Source organism: Cetorhinus maximus, chromosome 10 (genome assembly GCF_964194155.1).
Source record: "Cetorhinus maximus chromosome 10, sCetMax3.hap1.1, whole genome shotgun sequence".
NCBI lineage: Eukaryota > Metazoa > Chordata > Chondrichthyes > Lamniformes > Cetorhinidae > Cetorhinus > Cetorhinus maximus.
In genome coordinates, this window is record NC_135888.1 from 125,227,849 (window position 1) to 125,244,204 (window position 16,356).

Below are 16,356 nucleotides of genomic sequence, written 5' to 3' on the forward strand. Positions count from 1 at the left end.
CACCGAACATGGAGGATGGCGCCAGTTTGTGCTCCCTGTATGGCTTTCGAGTTCCTCGTGCTTTCCGTGGCCAGTCCTTCTGAAAATCCAAATTTGTTTCAGAAAGTAACCTCTTGTGAATCGTATCTTCATTTATACCACACACCAAATGATCTCAAAGCATATCATTTATAGATGTGCCAATATTTTGTTAACTGTTTCAGGCTTGCCACATAACACGCAACAGTCTCCCCTGGGGCTCTATTTCTTGAAATAAATTTGGACCGTTTGTATCGTTACCGAGGGTTTGAGCTGGTTCTCTTCACAAGGTTCGCTAAGTCATCCAAACTTTTTGAACCCAGGGCACTGGGTGCTGTCAAACTTTGAATCAATCCATAGGTCTTACTCCCACACGTGGATAAGAGGATCGCTCGCCTCTTCTCCTCCCCCGCAATGCCGTGAGCTTGGAAAAAGAATGCAAGGCATTCAGCATAATGAGACCAATCGTCCACAGTTGGGTCAAAAGAATCAAGTCTTCCGAACTGTAGCATGCTTTGAGGAGACTGCTTCGACGATTAGGATAGAAATTCTACTTACAAATACCGTGTGATGTATGGCCCAATTTTGGTTCACTTGAATTCCTTTATCACTTTTTCTTGCTTTTTTCTCTCATCGCCAGTTTGTTGGATCCTGGTTCTTAGTTGAGTTAGATTAATGGATCCGGGTGGCACGCTTGTTTTGGGATGACCAAATTGGTACCATAGACAGAGATCAGCAGATAGTTCTTATGTAGAACACATTCTATTTATTTACAAAGGAACTCAGAAGTTACACTGGGGGGCTTACAACTCAAACGCTGCCTCTACATTACAGGCTCGAACTCTAGACTACTCCTACTGACCACTGACTACTAAGGTAGCCTGTGCTACTCTTCTATTGGGTACTAAAATCATGTGATCTTCAATTATAACATTCTTCTAAAGGGTATATTACACATCAGATTACCACAGTGGTTGAGGCTGAAATGCTCAACTCATTTAAAAGGTACCTGGATCTGTAAGTGCTGTAACCTGCAAGGCTACGAACCAGGTGCTGTAAAGTGGGATTAAAATGAGCGGCTGGTTTCTCTTTTCCCTTTTTTGGTTGGCGCAAACATGATGGGCTGAATGGCCTCTTTCTGTACCATAACTTTTCCATGGTTCTATGGTGGTGCCAGGAACGGGATCAGGAAACCAGCACGCCAGCCGGTTCTGGTATTTTCGGGCCTTCTCTGCCTCCATTCCAGATCATGTCGGGGCCTAAAATTCCTGCCCATGGCTCTTGTAACCAGGCCACAAGTGTTATGGAGGGGAGCCCATCTACAACACAGCATGTGGCTACACCTGTGCCCAGGCAGGCAGGGAGGGCCTCTAGGCCTGCCTGGAGCATGCCCTCTCCCCTTGGCCTGCTGTCAGCTGCCCGCCTCAGGGAACCTAAATTGTCTCCCCCGCCAGTGTTGGAAACTGGAAGACAAGTAGGAAATTCAGCTTGGTCTCCTTTAATTTGAGTTAACAAGTTTCTTAACAAATATAACAAGCTACCCACTCCTGCAACAAAATGGCTGGTGCCGGGAATGGGGGCAGCAACTATCACACTGGCTGACTCCCATATTCTTGGGCCCCTAACAACTTCCGTTCTCACCACAGTGGGGTCCGAAACCCCTTTCCATAGATTTCGCTGCACAATGCTGGAAGTACAGCATTAGAAATATTCTCCTTCATTTACGCATTGTAATTGTTAAACACCAAGAGGCGGTAGATTACATTTTGATCCAAATAATACTTGAAATTATTCAGCCTGAATAAGGTTAAAAAAAATGATGCCTCTTACCAGAAACGCTTCCTGCAATTGTTGTGGCCACAACTGGAGTCTGACGCTTGCTTAATTTTGCTAGAACCTCAAACAGTAGACCATCCCTCGCCATAGCAAACAGGATGCGAGGTAAAGGGAACATGGAGCCCAGCAGGCTGTGGAGAAATAAATCAGAATTAAAAACAAAATGCTGACTAAAAAGAAAATGAGAGACAGCTAGTGCTCACCAAATTTCTTGCCAGTCAGTACAAGTACATATAACAGAATTGGATGACACTGATGGATGAATGGAGAACACTGCATAGGAAACTGTTGAATATAATGTTTATTCCATGAACAAGGGGCCTCAGACAGGTCCACTACTTTCCTAAGTGTGTGTGCAAAGATGAATCGTAAATTTACTTACTTTCCAATTACTACTTGATGAAAAAAACTTTTATTTAACTTTATACACAGTGGAAAATATAAACTATTGAACAACTTCAGGCCTTAATGGAAGAGAATTTATCTCCTTTCAAATTAAGCCTACATTATGGAAAGGATGCAAAAAGGGCATTGTAGTATTAACAAGCAATTAACAAAGTTTTTTTCCCATCCCCCTATAGTATATATATGTCAGCAGTTTATAAACACAGTGAACTAAATTTTAAGATGATGATAATAATGCAGCTTTGGGGGAATTAAATGAAAGGACAGTCTTATGGTAGTTTACATGCGGCACCCTTTTTGCAATGGTTTGCAAATGGGCAAAAGAGGGCAATATGGGTCGACATGTGATTTAGCACAATATATACAAGTCTAGTGTATAAAGTACAGTAATAAATGCATTTCTTGAATATGTAATGCAAGAAACAATATGCACTGTTAATGCACTTGAAGAACAAGAGTCTTGAGATGCCAAAAATAGTGATTTAAATTGACAATTACATTAGATTAAGCAACGAACTGTATTCTTTTCATACAATACCTTGTTGAAAGTGCACACAGGGAGCCCACAGCTACAAAGTATTTTGCAGCACTCCATCCAACATACTCAAAGGCCCCAGGGAGTGGGCTTTTCGTATCAAGGAGGTAGTAAGGCATCATAAGTGTAAGGGCAGCAGAAACTCCAAAGTAGGCCAAGAAGCAAATGAGAAGAGAAGCTATAATACCAATGGGAATGGACCTCTGGGGATTTTTCACCTCCTCACCTGGGGGAAATAATTTTTAAAAATCAGAATACAACAGCGCAAAATAGCATGAGATTCCTTCTAGTTCTTTTGAACATCCTTTTCCCTTCACAAACATTTCCTTCAACAAATGAAGGATCTGTCAATAGACCGCATTGTGACCCCCCACCCCCACCCCCACTCCCAATTTAACCAATAAAATGCAGATCCACAGGCTGAGATTACAAACACCCAATACTGTGTTCACAAATAACTACCATGGACCACAACCACAACCACGATAATTGCACTCTCTTTTCTAGTGTAACCATCATAGCAAAATAACAACTTTAAAAATGTTGCTACGTCAGTAGTGAAAGGACCTGAAAAAAGCTTAATTTACCATCAATAAATTAAAGGATTATTTCAGACAACGCGGTCAGTGCATTTCCATTGGGATGGCTTCATTGCACGTGTATTTAAAATAGATAAAGTCCATCCTCTGCACACCTACTCCACTGAATTCCCAATCACAATTACAGTTCATGAGAGGGGCTAAGTGGATGTATAATTCAAGACTAAATATTGACTTGTACAGAGAAGAATGGAATCTGGCTGGTGAGCATTCGCTGGGTAACATACGAACATAATGAAAGAAATAGGAGCAGAAGTAGACCCTGTGACCCATCGAACCAGCTCCACCATTCAACACGATCATGGCTGATCCATGGCTTCAACTTCACTTTCCCACCCACACCCCATTCCTTTAATTCCTTGAGAGACTAAAAATCTGTCTATTTTAGCCATAAATATATTGAATGATGGAGCTTCCTCTGGGATAGAGAATTCTAAAGATTCACAACCCTCTGAGTGAAGAATTCTTTCCTCATTTCATTCTTCAATGATCACCCCTTGATTCTGAGACTGTGCACCCCTCCCACCTCCAATCCCCCCTCCGTTATTCTAGGTTAACCAGACAGGGGGAAAAAACTCTCACTGTCTACCCTACGAATCCCCTTTGAATCTTTTATGTTTCAATGGGATTATCTCTCATTCTTCTAAAGTCCATGGAGTATCAGCCCAATTTACTCAGCCTCTCATTATAGGACAGCCCTCTCATCCAAGGAATAAACCTAGTGCATCGGTTCATGTCCCACTCCTGGAAACCAAGAACTGTGACTGTACTCGAGAGAGTTGCAATCTGTGACTGTTGATAACTCGAAAGAGTTTCAATGTACCACCCCCAACGCAAATGTATCCCTTCTTAAATATGGAGACTAAGACCGGGATTTTCATCCTTGAGGTGGCTAGTGGGAGGTGGGAAAAATCCCAGTTTGGCCCATCGGCCTCAGGAAAAAATGCCCTCAAAGCAGGATCTTTATTGATGTTGGTGGGGAGGGTGGGGTGGGGGGGGGGAGCGGCGGGGCAGAGGCGGAGATGGGTACAGGCTGGAGTTGGGCCAGCCAACCCGGGAAGAAGGTTGGAGGCAGCCACAGGGGCTGTCGGGTGCAGAGCCGGGCTGTTTAAAAGTCTCGCCTTGCTACACTTGGATTTTGTTCCATTTAAAATGAAAACACAAAGGCCCTCCAGCCCTCATCCCTCACACCCCCCTCACCCTCCAAAAGCTCCCTAGGCCCCACCCATGATACCTCATGCCCACGTCCATTCGCATGGGCCCTCACACTCCCTATGCCAACCCCTGCTCTTCCACAGACCCCCAAATGGCCCTTCATGCCCCCATGCCGAGCTCTGCCCTTCCACCCACAACCTACAGTCGGTCATGCCCCCTATGCCTAGCTATGGCACTTGAATGACTACTGAACCACTATACACTGTCTAGAACCAATGAATCTTACAGTGCATAGTGGGATAAAAAGATGCTTTAAAAATGTAATTTTTTCATAACTTTCTCCTGTGTTGAAATAAGTCATTTCGCTACAAGCTAATAAAAGTGCCCTCTCGTCCAGAACCTTTAAAATAACAGTAACAAAAACCAGAAATTCTTGAAACCAGTTAACCTTGAGTAAATTTGTGTAAACAAACATTGTGAAACTGACAGCAGAGATCGGAGACTCTGAGCTGGAAATCAAATAATGTTTTCTCTGAGACTCAGGTGTTTTGGTACTCTAATGGCTGCCTGGGATCTCAGCCAAGCATACATAATGAGGCTTGGCAGAGAGCCCAGACAACTATTAGAGTTATATCCCCAAAAACTGACAACATTGTGAAACACTGCCCTGGGTCTTGCTTCCCACCATCCAAAGAATCGACGAGGAACACATCCCTACCAACTCTGAGTGCCCACAGCCAATTTGCACTCCAATGAGCGTTAAGTGTCTGCAGGTGGGACTTCTGCCCCTCACTCAGGAGGAAGTGTCATCTTAGAGAGTTGCCAGCAGCAGCTCTCCAGTCCTTGCAGCAACAGCGTTGCAGTGAACAGAAGAATAAATGCAGGAGGATGTCAGAGCCTAAGTCTGGGAACCAGAGGTCCAGGTAAGTTCAAGGGGTCCCAGGGCAGTGAGGGTAGGAAAGGCCTGGGGAGGACACGAACGGATCTTAGGGGAGAGGCCGGGGAAGGGGGGACGGAGGCCAGGAGGCCACCAGACCTTAATGGGGGGGATGCCTGACTTCAGAAGGGAGCTTCTAATGGAGGCGCCCACCCCCCCAGCCCCTCCCACCGGCCTGAGATGTAACTTTGTTGTTTATCGACCTTCTCTCATGTAGGTTCAATCTTCTCACCAGCCTAAAAATTGAGGCTGGGCGGGAAACAGCCATTAAGTAGCAATTAATTGGCTACTTAAGGGCCTCAATTGGTGCAAGGGCAGGCTTCCTGTCCAAGGCCTTGCCCGTCCCAACGTAAAATTGCTGTGTGGTTGGGGTGGGCGGGCACCCGGAGCATATACTGTCCCCTCAATTTCATGCTCCCCTCACCCGCCAGTGGGGGAGCATAAAATTCCGGCCACTATTTCCTTTTCGTAAAACCATGATGACTTTATCTGATCATACCATGATTTTCTAAGTGTAGAGATTTTCTTCATAATAGATTCCAGCATTTTCCAGCTGACTGATGTCAAGCCAATTGGCTTGTTTCCCCTGTTATCTCTCTCCCTGCTTTCAGGGATAGAGCTGTTAAATTTTCTAACTTCCAATCTGTTGGGACCATTTCAGAATCTAGAGAAATTTGGAAGATCATAACCAGCACATCCACTATCTCTGCAGCTACGTCTTTTAGAACGCTAGGATGTAGGACATTTAGTCCTGGGGATTTGTCAAGTTTTAGTCCCTTAAGTTTCTCCAACACATTTTTGCTACTGATATTAGCAATCTTAAGTTACTCATTCTTATTCGCCCCATGGTTATCTTATATTTCTGGTATATAATTTGTGCTGCTGCTGTGAAGACAGACACCAATTATTTGTTCTCATGACCCTTCATGAGGACTCGAAACGTCAACTCTTTTCTTCTCCGCCGATGCTGCCAGACCTGCTGAGTTTGTCCAGGTAATTCTGTTTTTGTTTTGGATTTCCAGCATCCGCAGTAGTTTTTTGTTTTTACCAATTATTTGTTCAATGCCTGTGCCACTTCCTCATTCGCCATGATAATATCTTGTGTCACTGCCTCTAAGGGACCAACTTTTACTTTAGCTCTCTCCTTCCTTCTTACAGACTTGTAAAAGCTCTTATAGTCTGTGCTGGCTTATCCCTAGTAGTGAAGAGAAACATCGACAATGGAGGGTTGTTCATAGCCGACGCACTCACCTGTGAGACCAGAAGAAATTCATCAGAGACGAACGTAAGAAAGATGCACTATAAACAAATTTAAATGGAAAACAAAGCCAATTCGTAGCAGGTTCATGGGCCCGTTTGTCATCACTGGCCAGGGTATTCAGGTTCCGCCCACCGCGGGAGGGGAAATTCCCGTCCGAAGTCAACGCACCTTTGGCTGGTCCGTCAGATTTTCCATCCCACCCGTGACAATTCCTGCCATGAGCAGGATCAGAAAAGTCCCAGCCATCGTTCTGATGAAGAGTCTCATGCAAAATGTTAACATACTGCATATTTCTTTTAAACATTGCTTTTTTAAATTCATTCGAAGGATATGGGCATTGCTGGCAAGGCTAACATTTATTGCCCACCCCTATCTGCCCATGAGACAACTGAATGGCTTGTTAGGCCATTTCAAACAGCATTTAAAGTCAACCACATTGCCTTAAGTCTGGAGATACATAAAAGGAAGTCCATGTAAGCACAGCGGAATTCTCTCAGTAAAGGGCATTGGTGAACCAAATGGGTTTTTATGACAATCATTGTTTCATGTTTACTATTACTGAGACAAGCTTTTTAATTCTAGATTTATTTAATTAATCGAATTTAAATACCCTAACTATCATTGTGGGATTTTTATTTTTGTCTCTAAATCATAATGTGGTCCAGCAATATAATCACTTTGCTACCACACCTGATGTTACGGACAGGGGAGGAGAGATAAACCCCTAGTTTCTTCCCTTCTGTCCGTAATCAGTGTGGTTTCATTTTGAGAAGATAGTTGTGTGTGTTTCTAAACCTCATGTTAGTGTGCAATCAATTTAAAAGCACCAGTAGCAGACTTTTGTGGGTTTAAACAAATAAAATTGTTTATTCACACACTCACCCCCAAAGATTGAAATGCAATGTCAGTCATACACCACACACTCCAGAAAGATGCAATTAAAGAAGATAATGCACTTGTACCAGTATTAAAAAAAAAGAAGGGTGTCCAGTGAAGAAGGGAGGAAAGAAGCTTTTCCCACTCCTGAATTGTATTTCAGATAAGCTCAGACAGCCGGGGTCAAATATCAGAAATACTGCAGGATTCCTTCAAAGAGAAGAATGTTTGACAGGCATTTGTAGCTGTTGTATCAGGATGTCCAATTTCTTTACAGGTGAACTTGGAGTTTTAGAATCAGGCTGGAAGGCTTTAAAAAAAAAGTATTTTAAGCCTCTCGGTTCTTAAGAGGCAAAGGTGGCAGAGCCTTCCTATGCAACTATTGTCTTGTCAATGTTATCCTGCAGACTGACCTGATCTCTTCTGGGTTTTGGGATAAAAGGATTTCAGTATGAGAGAACCAGTTTCAGTCACATGGTCAACAGCCATTGATATACAATGGAAAGTAGATGATGATCTTATACACTTAACTTGTAGACAACTGGTCTCATCAGTTATCCTTTGTTGTATTGCAAACCTGGACACAGAGTCTAGAAGTCTGTTTTAGAGCAAGCTTTGAACAAAGGCAGGTGTTAATTCCACAACAGAGTGCTATCTTGGAATGTCCATTCAAAGGGGAGACCCCACCCATTATGATTCAATTGGAAACTTTCTGGAATCTTAATAAGCTGTGTTGAAGTTGCAAAGGTTACCTGATCCCCTTGGCAACCATCTTAATAGTTAATCTGTCCATTTTTAAATAAATAAAGCTCTTCCAAAAGTTTCCATACAAGCACATTCCATGTTTAAAGTTATGAATATGACTTGCCTTTTACTGGGCATGGCAGCGGTGTTCAAAACCTGCTTTTATTTCAGATAGCTGGCAGTTGTAGTTTCCTATTTAGTTCCAAAAGAACTTACCTGTAGTTGCAATGCAATCAAACCCTACAAACGCATAGAAACAAGTGGCAGCACCAGTCAGAGTGCCACCGAATCCGTATGGCATGAACCCTCCTGCTCCATAATCACTGGTTATGTTTACAGTTGAGGACAGATTTCTAAAGAACATAAAAGAACATATAAGCACACAATGTACACTAAAGCATCCTTTCTTTAAATCATGTTCTCCCCCTCTCTCCTGTAACCCATGCTGTGGTATGGTCTCACAGGTGATAGCAGCCCTCCAATAAATACATCAGCCAAATGGCTACTCTTTGTGTGTGAATTTAGACAGCGAGCATCAGCAAGCTATTTAGCTACAGGTACCACCATGATTGAGCAAGATCTTGTCCTCAGCTGAAGTCCACAAGGTGCATTTTCACTGGACAGCGATCTGAAGTAGAACCCTAACCATTTCTTTTTTTCTCTCCTATGTTATCATCGGCACTTGGCGTCAAATGTAATTCTCCAGCCAGCAAGCTCAGACCAGGGAACCTGGGGCCTGGAACCTGAGTGGTTCAACGACATGCAAAGGGCACAGTTAAAGTAGTGTCCCTTGTTTATGTTAGTGGGAGGCAGCTGGCACCTGTGAATCCCATGCAGAAAGCGTTAGCACTTCCAGTGGCGAAGAAGCTGAATTAGCCAAGGAAAGTTACATCGATTCTGAGCATTATCATAGAATCACAGAATAATACAACACAGAAGGAACTATTTGGCCCATTTAGTCTGTGCTAGCTCTTTCAAAGATCAATGCAGTTATTCCCAATCCCCTGCTCAATCCCTATATCCCTACAGATTTTCCCCCTTCAACTATTTATTATATGTTAATTTTTGCTCATATTTGTGAAAATACTGACAGCTTATCAAGTATTTTTCAAGCAATAGCAAAGATTCATTCAAGGTGGCAGTGGTAAAATGTGAATGGAATGTCAATAGAGCTCCACCCATTGAGATTTTATAACTTTTACACATGCACGGAGAAAATGACCCATTGCCTTGGCACACATTCACTCCACACCTGTTAGCACATACCGTGTTTCTGCAGTGATGTTCAACAGCATGTCAGCATCAATGCTCCAGTTATAACTGTTTCCTTTAATGCAACCTCCAACAATGACAAACACAAGCACAAGGCCATTAATAGCTGTAAAGATTTTATTTACTGTTGTTGATTCTTTTGCACCAAATGACAGGAGACCTAAAAAGGAGAGGGTGTGAAGAACATTCCAGTTATCTGTTCATGAGGGCACTTTGATACATAAAGTTATACATAATTTTACAGCACTGAAACAGGCCATTTAGTCCAACTGCTCTATTCCAGTGTTTATGCTCCACACGTGCCTTCTCCCACTTTACCTCATCTCCCCCTATCAATATGGCCGTCTATTCCTTTCTCCTTCATGTACTTTAGGAGAATGAGAGGTAATCTCATTGAAGCATGTAAAATTCTGACAGGGCTTGGCAGGTTAGATGCACAAAGGATGTTTCTCCTGCCTGGGGCATCTAAAACCAGGGGACACAGGCTCAGAATAAGGGGCAGATCATTTAGGACTGAGATGAGGAGGAGTTTCTTCACTCAAAGGTGAATCTTTGGAATTCTCCACTCCAGAGGGCTGTGGAGGCTCAGTCATTGAGTATATTCAAGACAGGGAAGTGTGTCCTGCAGTCAGTTCTTGTTGAAAATAACAAGAATGACATCACAAGACGGCGCGAGAGAGCGGTGGAGAGATCAGAACCAGCGCGAGCGAAGGGAAGCTTCAAAAAGTGATGTCAGCACAAAGGTCAGAGCTGATTGGTGAGTAGTGGGTAAGTGTTTTTCTCCAGTTTTTTTCTCCAGCTCTTCTCCAGTTTAAAATAGATTAAGCTAAGGAAAGGCAAGGGTTCTAGATTTTATTTAAAGTACAAATAATTCGACTTTTTTTAAAACTGTTTTTAACTTAAAGTAAGGGGTTTTTTTCAACTAGAGGCATGGCAAGGCAGCTCAGTCCCGTGTTATGTACCACCTGCAACATGTGGGAAGTCCTAGATGCTCCTTGCGCTCTGAGCGACCACATGTGCAGGAAGTGCCACCAGCTGCAGCTACTTGAGGTCTGTGTTTCAGAGCTTGAGCGGCAGCTGGAGACACTGAGGTACATCTGCGAGGCTGAGAGTTTCGTGGATAGCACGTTTTTAGATGTGGTCACCCCACAGCTTATGGAAGTGCAGACAGAGAGGGAATGGGTGACCATCAGTCAGAAGAAAGGTGTCAGGCAGGTAGTCAGGAAATCTCCAGGGTGCATCTCGCTCAAGAACCGTTTTTCTGTGTTGGAAAATGGTGAGAGTGACTGTTCCTCTGGGGAGTGTAGCCATGCTCATGGCACTGTGAGGGGCTTAGCTGCACGGGGCGGGGAGGGGGGAGGAGGAGGAAAAAGGGGGGAAGAGCGATAGTGGTAGGAGACTCGATAGTAAGGGGAACAGACAGGCGTTTCTGCGGCTGTAGACCTGACTCCAGGATGGTATGTTGCCTCCCTGGTGCCAGGGTCAAGGCTATCACTGAACGGCTGCAGGGCATTCTAAAAGGGGAGGGCAAACAGACAGAGACCATGGTACATATTGGTACCAATGACATAGGTAGAAAGATGGATGAGGTCCTGCAAGCAGAATTTAGGGAGCTAGGAAACAGATTTAACAACAGGGCCTCAAAGGTAGTAATCTCTGGGTTACTTCTGGTGTCACACACTAGTGAGTATAGAAATTGGAGGTTAGTCCAGATGAATGTGTGGCTGAAGAGGTGGTGCAGGAGGGAGGGCTTTAGATTTCTGGGACATTGGGACCATTTCTGGGGGCGGTGGGACCTGTACAAGGCGGACGGGTTGCACCTGAACCAGAATGGGACCAACATCCTTGAAGGAAGGTTTGCCAGTGCTGTTGGGGAGGGTTTGAACTAACTTAGCAGGGGGGTGGGATCCTGAGAGGAGGTTCAGCAGGGGGAGATGCACAGCCAAAATTAGAAGAGAGGGCAAGTGAGCCTGGAAAGCACAGAAATTATAGGCCAGTTAAGGCACAAGGGAGTTTGGCAAGGTTGGATGGCATTTATTTTAATGCAAGGAGTCTGACAAATAAAGCAGATGAGCTGAGGGCACAAATTAACACATGGAAGTATGATGTTATTGCTGGCACAGAGACATGGTTGAGAGAGGGGCAGGATTGGCAGCTCAATATTCCAGGATATAGGGTCTTCAGGTGAGGCAGGGAAGAGGGTAAAAGAGGACTGGGTATTGCAGTATTGATCAAGGAATCAATTACAGCAGTAAGGAGGGATGACATCTTAGAAGGCTCCTCAAATGAAGCCATAAGGGTAGAACTGAAAAACAAAAAAGGAAGCAATCAGATTGCTGGGAGTGTACTATAGGCCCCCAAACAGCCAGAGAGAAATAGAAGAGCAGATATGTAGGCTAATTTCAGAGAAGTGTAAAAATAATAGGGTAATAATAGTGGGGGTTTCAACTTCCCCAACATTAACTGGGTTAGTCATAGTGTGATAGGTTTAGACGGAGCAGAATTCTTAAAATGCATCCAGGAGAGCTTTTTAAGCCAGTACATAGAAGGTCCTACAAGAGAGAGGGTGGTCCTGGACTTAATTTTTGGGAATGAAGCTGGGCAAGTGGTAGAGGTATCAGTGGGGGAGCATTTTCCAGATTGTGATCATAATTCAAGGTTGTTATGGAAAATGACAAGGCTGGGCCAGAAATCAGTCCAAAATTTGGGGAAGGCCGATTTTAATAAGATCAGATATGATTTGGCTAGAGTGGACTGGGAGCAGCTACTTTTAGGTAAATCTGCATCAGTGCAGTGGGACTCGCTCAAGAAGGAAATAGTACAGAGCCAACATATTCCAGTAAAGACAAAGGTTGGGACCAACAAATCCAGGGAACCCTGGATGTTGAGGGATATACAGGGTTGGATAAGGAGAAAAAGGGAGGCTTATGGCAGATACCGAGGGCTCAAAACAGCAGAAGCCCTAGAGTATAGAATGTGTTGGGGGGGAACTTAAAAAAGAAATTAGGAGAGCAAAAAGGGGGCATGAAAAAACATTGGCAGGTAAAATAACGGAAAATCCAAAGTTATTTTACAAGTACATTAAGAGTAAGAGGATAACTAGGGAAAGACTAGGGCCCATTAAGGACCATAATGGTAATTTGTGTGTGGAGCCGGAAGACGTAGGCAGGGTTCTAAATGAATACTTTGTGTCGGTGTTCACAAGTTAGAGGGATGACGTGGGTATGGAAATCAGGCAAAATGACTGTGATATAATTAAATAAATTAGCATAGAAAGGCAGATAATGGTCTGGCAGGCTTAAAAGTAGATAAATCTCCAGGCCCGGATGAAATGTATCCCAGGCTGTTGAGTGAGGCAAGGGAGGAGATAGCAGGGCTGCTGGCAATAATTTTCAATACCTCTCTAGCCACAGGAAAGGCACCAGAGGACTGGAGGACAGCCAATGTGGTACCGTTATTCAAGAAGGGACGAAGGGATAAACCAGGGAACTACAGGCCAGTCAGTCTAACCTCAGTGGTGGGGAAACTATTGGAAGCAATTCTGAAGGACAGAATTAATCTACACTTGGAGAGGCAGGGATTAATCAAGCACAGTCAGCATAGTTTTGTTAAGGGGAGGTCATGTCTGACCAACTTGATTGAATTTTTCGAAGAGGTGACCAGGTATGTAGATGAGGGCAATGCATTTGACGTAGTCTACTTGGACTTCAGCAAGGCTTTTGATAAGGTCCTGCGTGGGAGACTGATAACGAAGATAAGAGCCCATGGGATCCAAGGTAATTTGGCAAATTGGATCCAGAATTGGCTGAGTGGCAGGAAGCAGAGGGTGATGGTCGAGGGGTGTTTTTGTGACTGGATGATGTGTCCATTGGGGTTCCACGAGGATCGGTGTTGGGTCCCTTGCTGTTTGTGGTATATATAAACGATTCAGACTTAAACGTAGGAGGGTTGATCAGTAAGTTCGCGGGTGTCATGAAAATTGGTGGGGTGGTAAATAGTGAGGAGGATAGCCTTAGATTACAGAAGAATATAGATGGGGTGGTCAGATGAGCTGATAAGTGGCAAATGGAATTTAATTCGGATAAGTGTGAAGTGATGCACTTGGGCAGGACAAACAAGGCACTGAGATACACGATGAATGGTAGAACCCTGGGAAGTACCAAGGATCAGAAGGATCTTGGTGTGCATGTCCACTGGTCCCTTAAGGTAATGGGACAGATAGATAAGGTGGTTAAGAAGGCATATGGGATACTTACCTTTATTAGCCGAGGAATAGAATATAAGAGCAGGGAGGTTATGCTGGAGCTATATGAAATGCTGGTTAGGTCACAGCTAGAGTATTGTGTGCTGTTCTGGAATCTGCATTTTAGGAAGGATGTGATTGCACCAGAGAGAGTGCAGAGGAGATTTACCAGGGTGTTGCCTGGGCTGGAGAGTTTTAGTTGTGAGGAGAGATTAGATAGACTGGGGTTATTTTTCTTGGAGCAGAGGAGATTGAAGGGGGACATGATTGAGGTGTATAAAATTATGAGGGGCATAGATAGGGTAGACAGGAAGGAACTTTTCCCCTTGGTGGAGGGATCAATAACCAGGGGGCATAGATTTAAGGTGAGGGGCAGGAGGTTTAGAGGGGATGTGGGAATCTGGAACTCACTGCCTGAAAGGGTGGTAGAGGCAGAAACCCTCATAACATTTAAGAAGTATTTGGATGTGCTCATGGGATGCCATGGCATACAAGGCTATGGGCCTAGTGCTGGAAAATGGGATTAGAATAGTTAGGTACTTGTTTGACAGGCGCATACTTGATAGGCCGAAGGGCCATTTTCTGTGCTGTAAACCTCTATCACTCTATGACTCTATGACAGAAATCAATAGATTTCAAGATATTAAAGATATCAGGGGATATGGGATAGTGCAGGAAAATAGCATCGATGCAGAAGATCAGCCATGATCTAGCTGAATGGCAGGGCAGGCTCGAGGGCTGAGTGGTCTACTCCTGCTCCTATTTCCCATGTTCCTCCTGTTCCTATTTCCCATGTTCCTATGTTTTTACTTATCCAGCTACCCCTTAACTGCACCTATGCCATTTGTCTCAACTACTCCATGTGGTAGCGAATTTCAAATTTTGACCATTTTCTGGATAAAGAATGGATATTCTTTCTGGATCTTCCATTAACATTGTTAATAAGAAAGTAAGGATTTGCAGTTATAGAGCGCTCTCACAACCTCAGGACTTCCCAAAGCACTTCTTGGTTAATTAAATAATTTTTGAAGCTGGGATGTGAGTGTTGCTGGCTAGGCCAGCATTTATTGCCCATCCCTAATTGCCCTTGTTCAGAGGGCATTTAAGAGTCAAGGGTCTGGAGTCACATGTAGGCCAGACCAGGTAAGGACAGCAAATATCCTTCCCTAAAGGGCATCAGTGAACCAGATGGGTTTTTATAACAATGGTTTCACGGTTATCATTAGAGTTATAATTCTAGATTTTTATTGAATTCAAATTTCACCATCTGCTGTGACAGGATTCAAACCCAGGTCCCAAGGGCATTCCCTTGGGTCTCTGGATTACTAGTCCAATGACAATACCAATACCACTACGCCATCGCCTCCCTCCCCAGCATAATTGCTCAACTAATCTGAACATGGACCAGTTAGCCTAACATCTGTGTTAAGGAAAATTACAGGTTTTAATTAATATTAAATTACCATATATTGAAATAAAGAGAAAATAGTTACAAGTAGCCAGTATGGAAAACCTCACAGAATTCATTGGGGAGCTAATGGATATGGGGTAGACGGAATTGCAGTGCACACAGAAAGAACGTACCACATGGGAGCTGACTAGAGAAAATTAAAGGATAGATTGAAGCAGACTGTTTCCAGTAACTGAGGGGTCTAGAATGAGGGGCCATAGATACAAGGTTCAATGTAAGAGATTTAGAACAGAGGGCAGAATAAACTTATTTACACAAAGAGTTGTGAGGTTGTTCCATTCACTTCCAAGATTAGTGGTTGAGGTAGAAATAATGTCAACATTGAAGATGACATTGGGTAGACATGTGAAGGAAAAAGGATTGAAAGGGCATGGGAACAGAGTGGGTAAATATGACTCGAATTAATAGCTTGCATAAAGGGTAAATTCTGACACCAACTAGTTAGGTTAAGATGGTCTATTTCCATGTTAGAACTTCTATGTATTTTTAGAAATATGAAACTGATCAGAAAATTGCTCATTTATTAATGATATTATAAATTACTGTTACCTGCCAATAACATTATCAAGCATACAGCAAAGAAATCTGGATATTTGGCCAGCCCTGGGGCATCCATTTTGACATTGTTGCTGAGAAAGCTCTCAATGCGTTTGCCCAACAGTTCATCAAATGTACCACTCCATGCTCTGGCCACACTAGATGTACCTGAAGTGGGAAAAAAATGGTAAAAAGAGACCAGGTAAAAGTACAAATTTTGCAGAAACTAATTGAAGATAATTTTGACTTCACTGGTTAAGTAAAATGGGCAATATTGGATTGCTTGTTCATTATACATCCTGCCTGACTTTCACTCCCATTGAAGTCAATTGGAATAAAGTCCAGAAGACGTGTATAACAGGCGGCTGGACCGTGACACACTATCACCCAAAGGTAAACTTATCTCTGTCGGATTTCCCCACTAATATTAATTGGTCTCAGGTTTATTAACAACTATTTAGTTCCTT

The 16,356-nt window shown here is 43.4% G+C and overlaps 1 protein-coding gene across 1 annotated transcript in view; it reads right to left on the bottom strand.

Moving 5' to 3' along the window:
* The window catches only part of LOC144685991 (cationic amino acid transporter 2-like), a 63,178-nt gene that overhangs the window by 22,324 nt on the left and 24,498 nt on the right, over window positions 1-16,356 (bottom strand). Inside the window, exons 4-8 of the mRNA XM_078551087.1 lie at window positions 15,902-16,057; window positions 9,633-9,798; window positions 8,583-8,719; window positions 2,798-3,020; window positions 1,849-1,985 (exon numbers count right to left, since the gene is read on the bottom strand). Of these exons, the coding sequence (XP_078407213.1) occupies window positions 1,849-1,985; window positions 2,798-3,020; window positions 8,583-8,719; window positions 9,633-9,798; window positions 15,902-16,057 (819 nt within the window). The remainder of the gene's footprint in view (window positions 1-1,848; window positions 1,986-2,797; window positions 3,021-8,582; window positions 8,720-9,632; window positions 9,799-15,901; window positions 16,058-16,356) is intronic.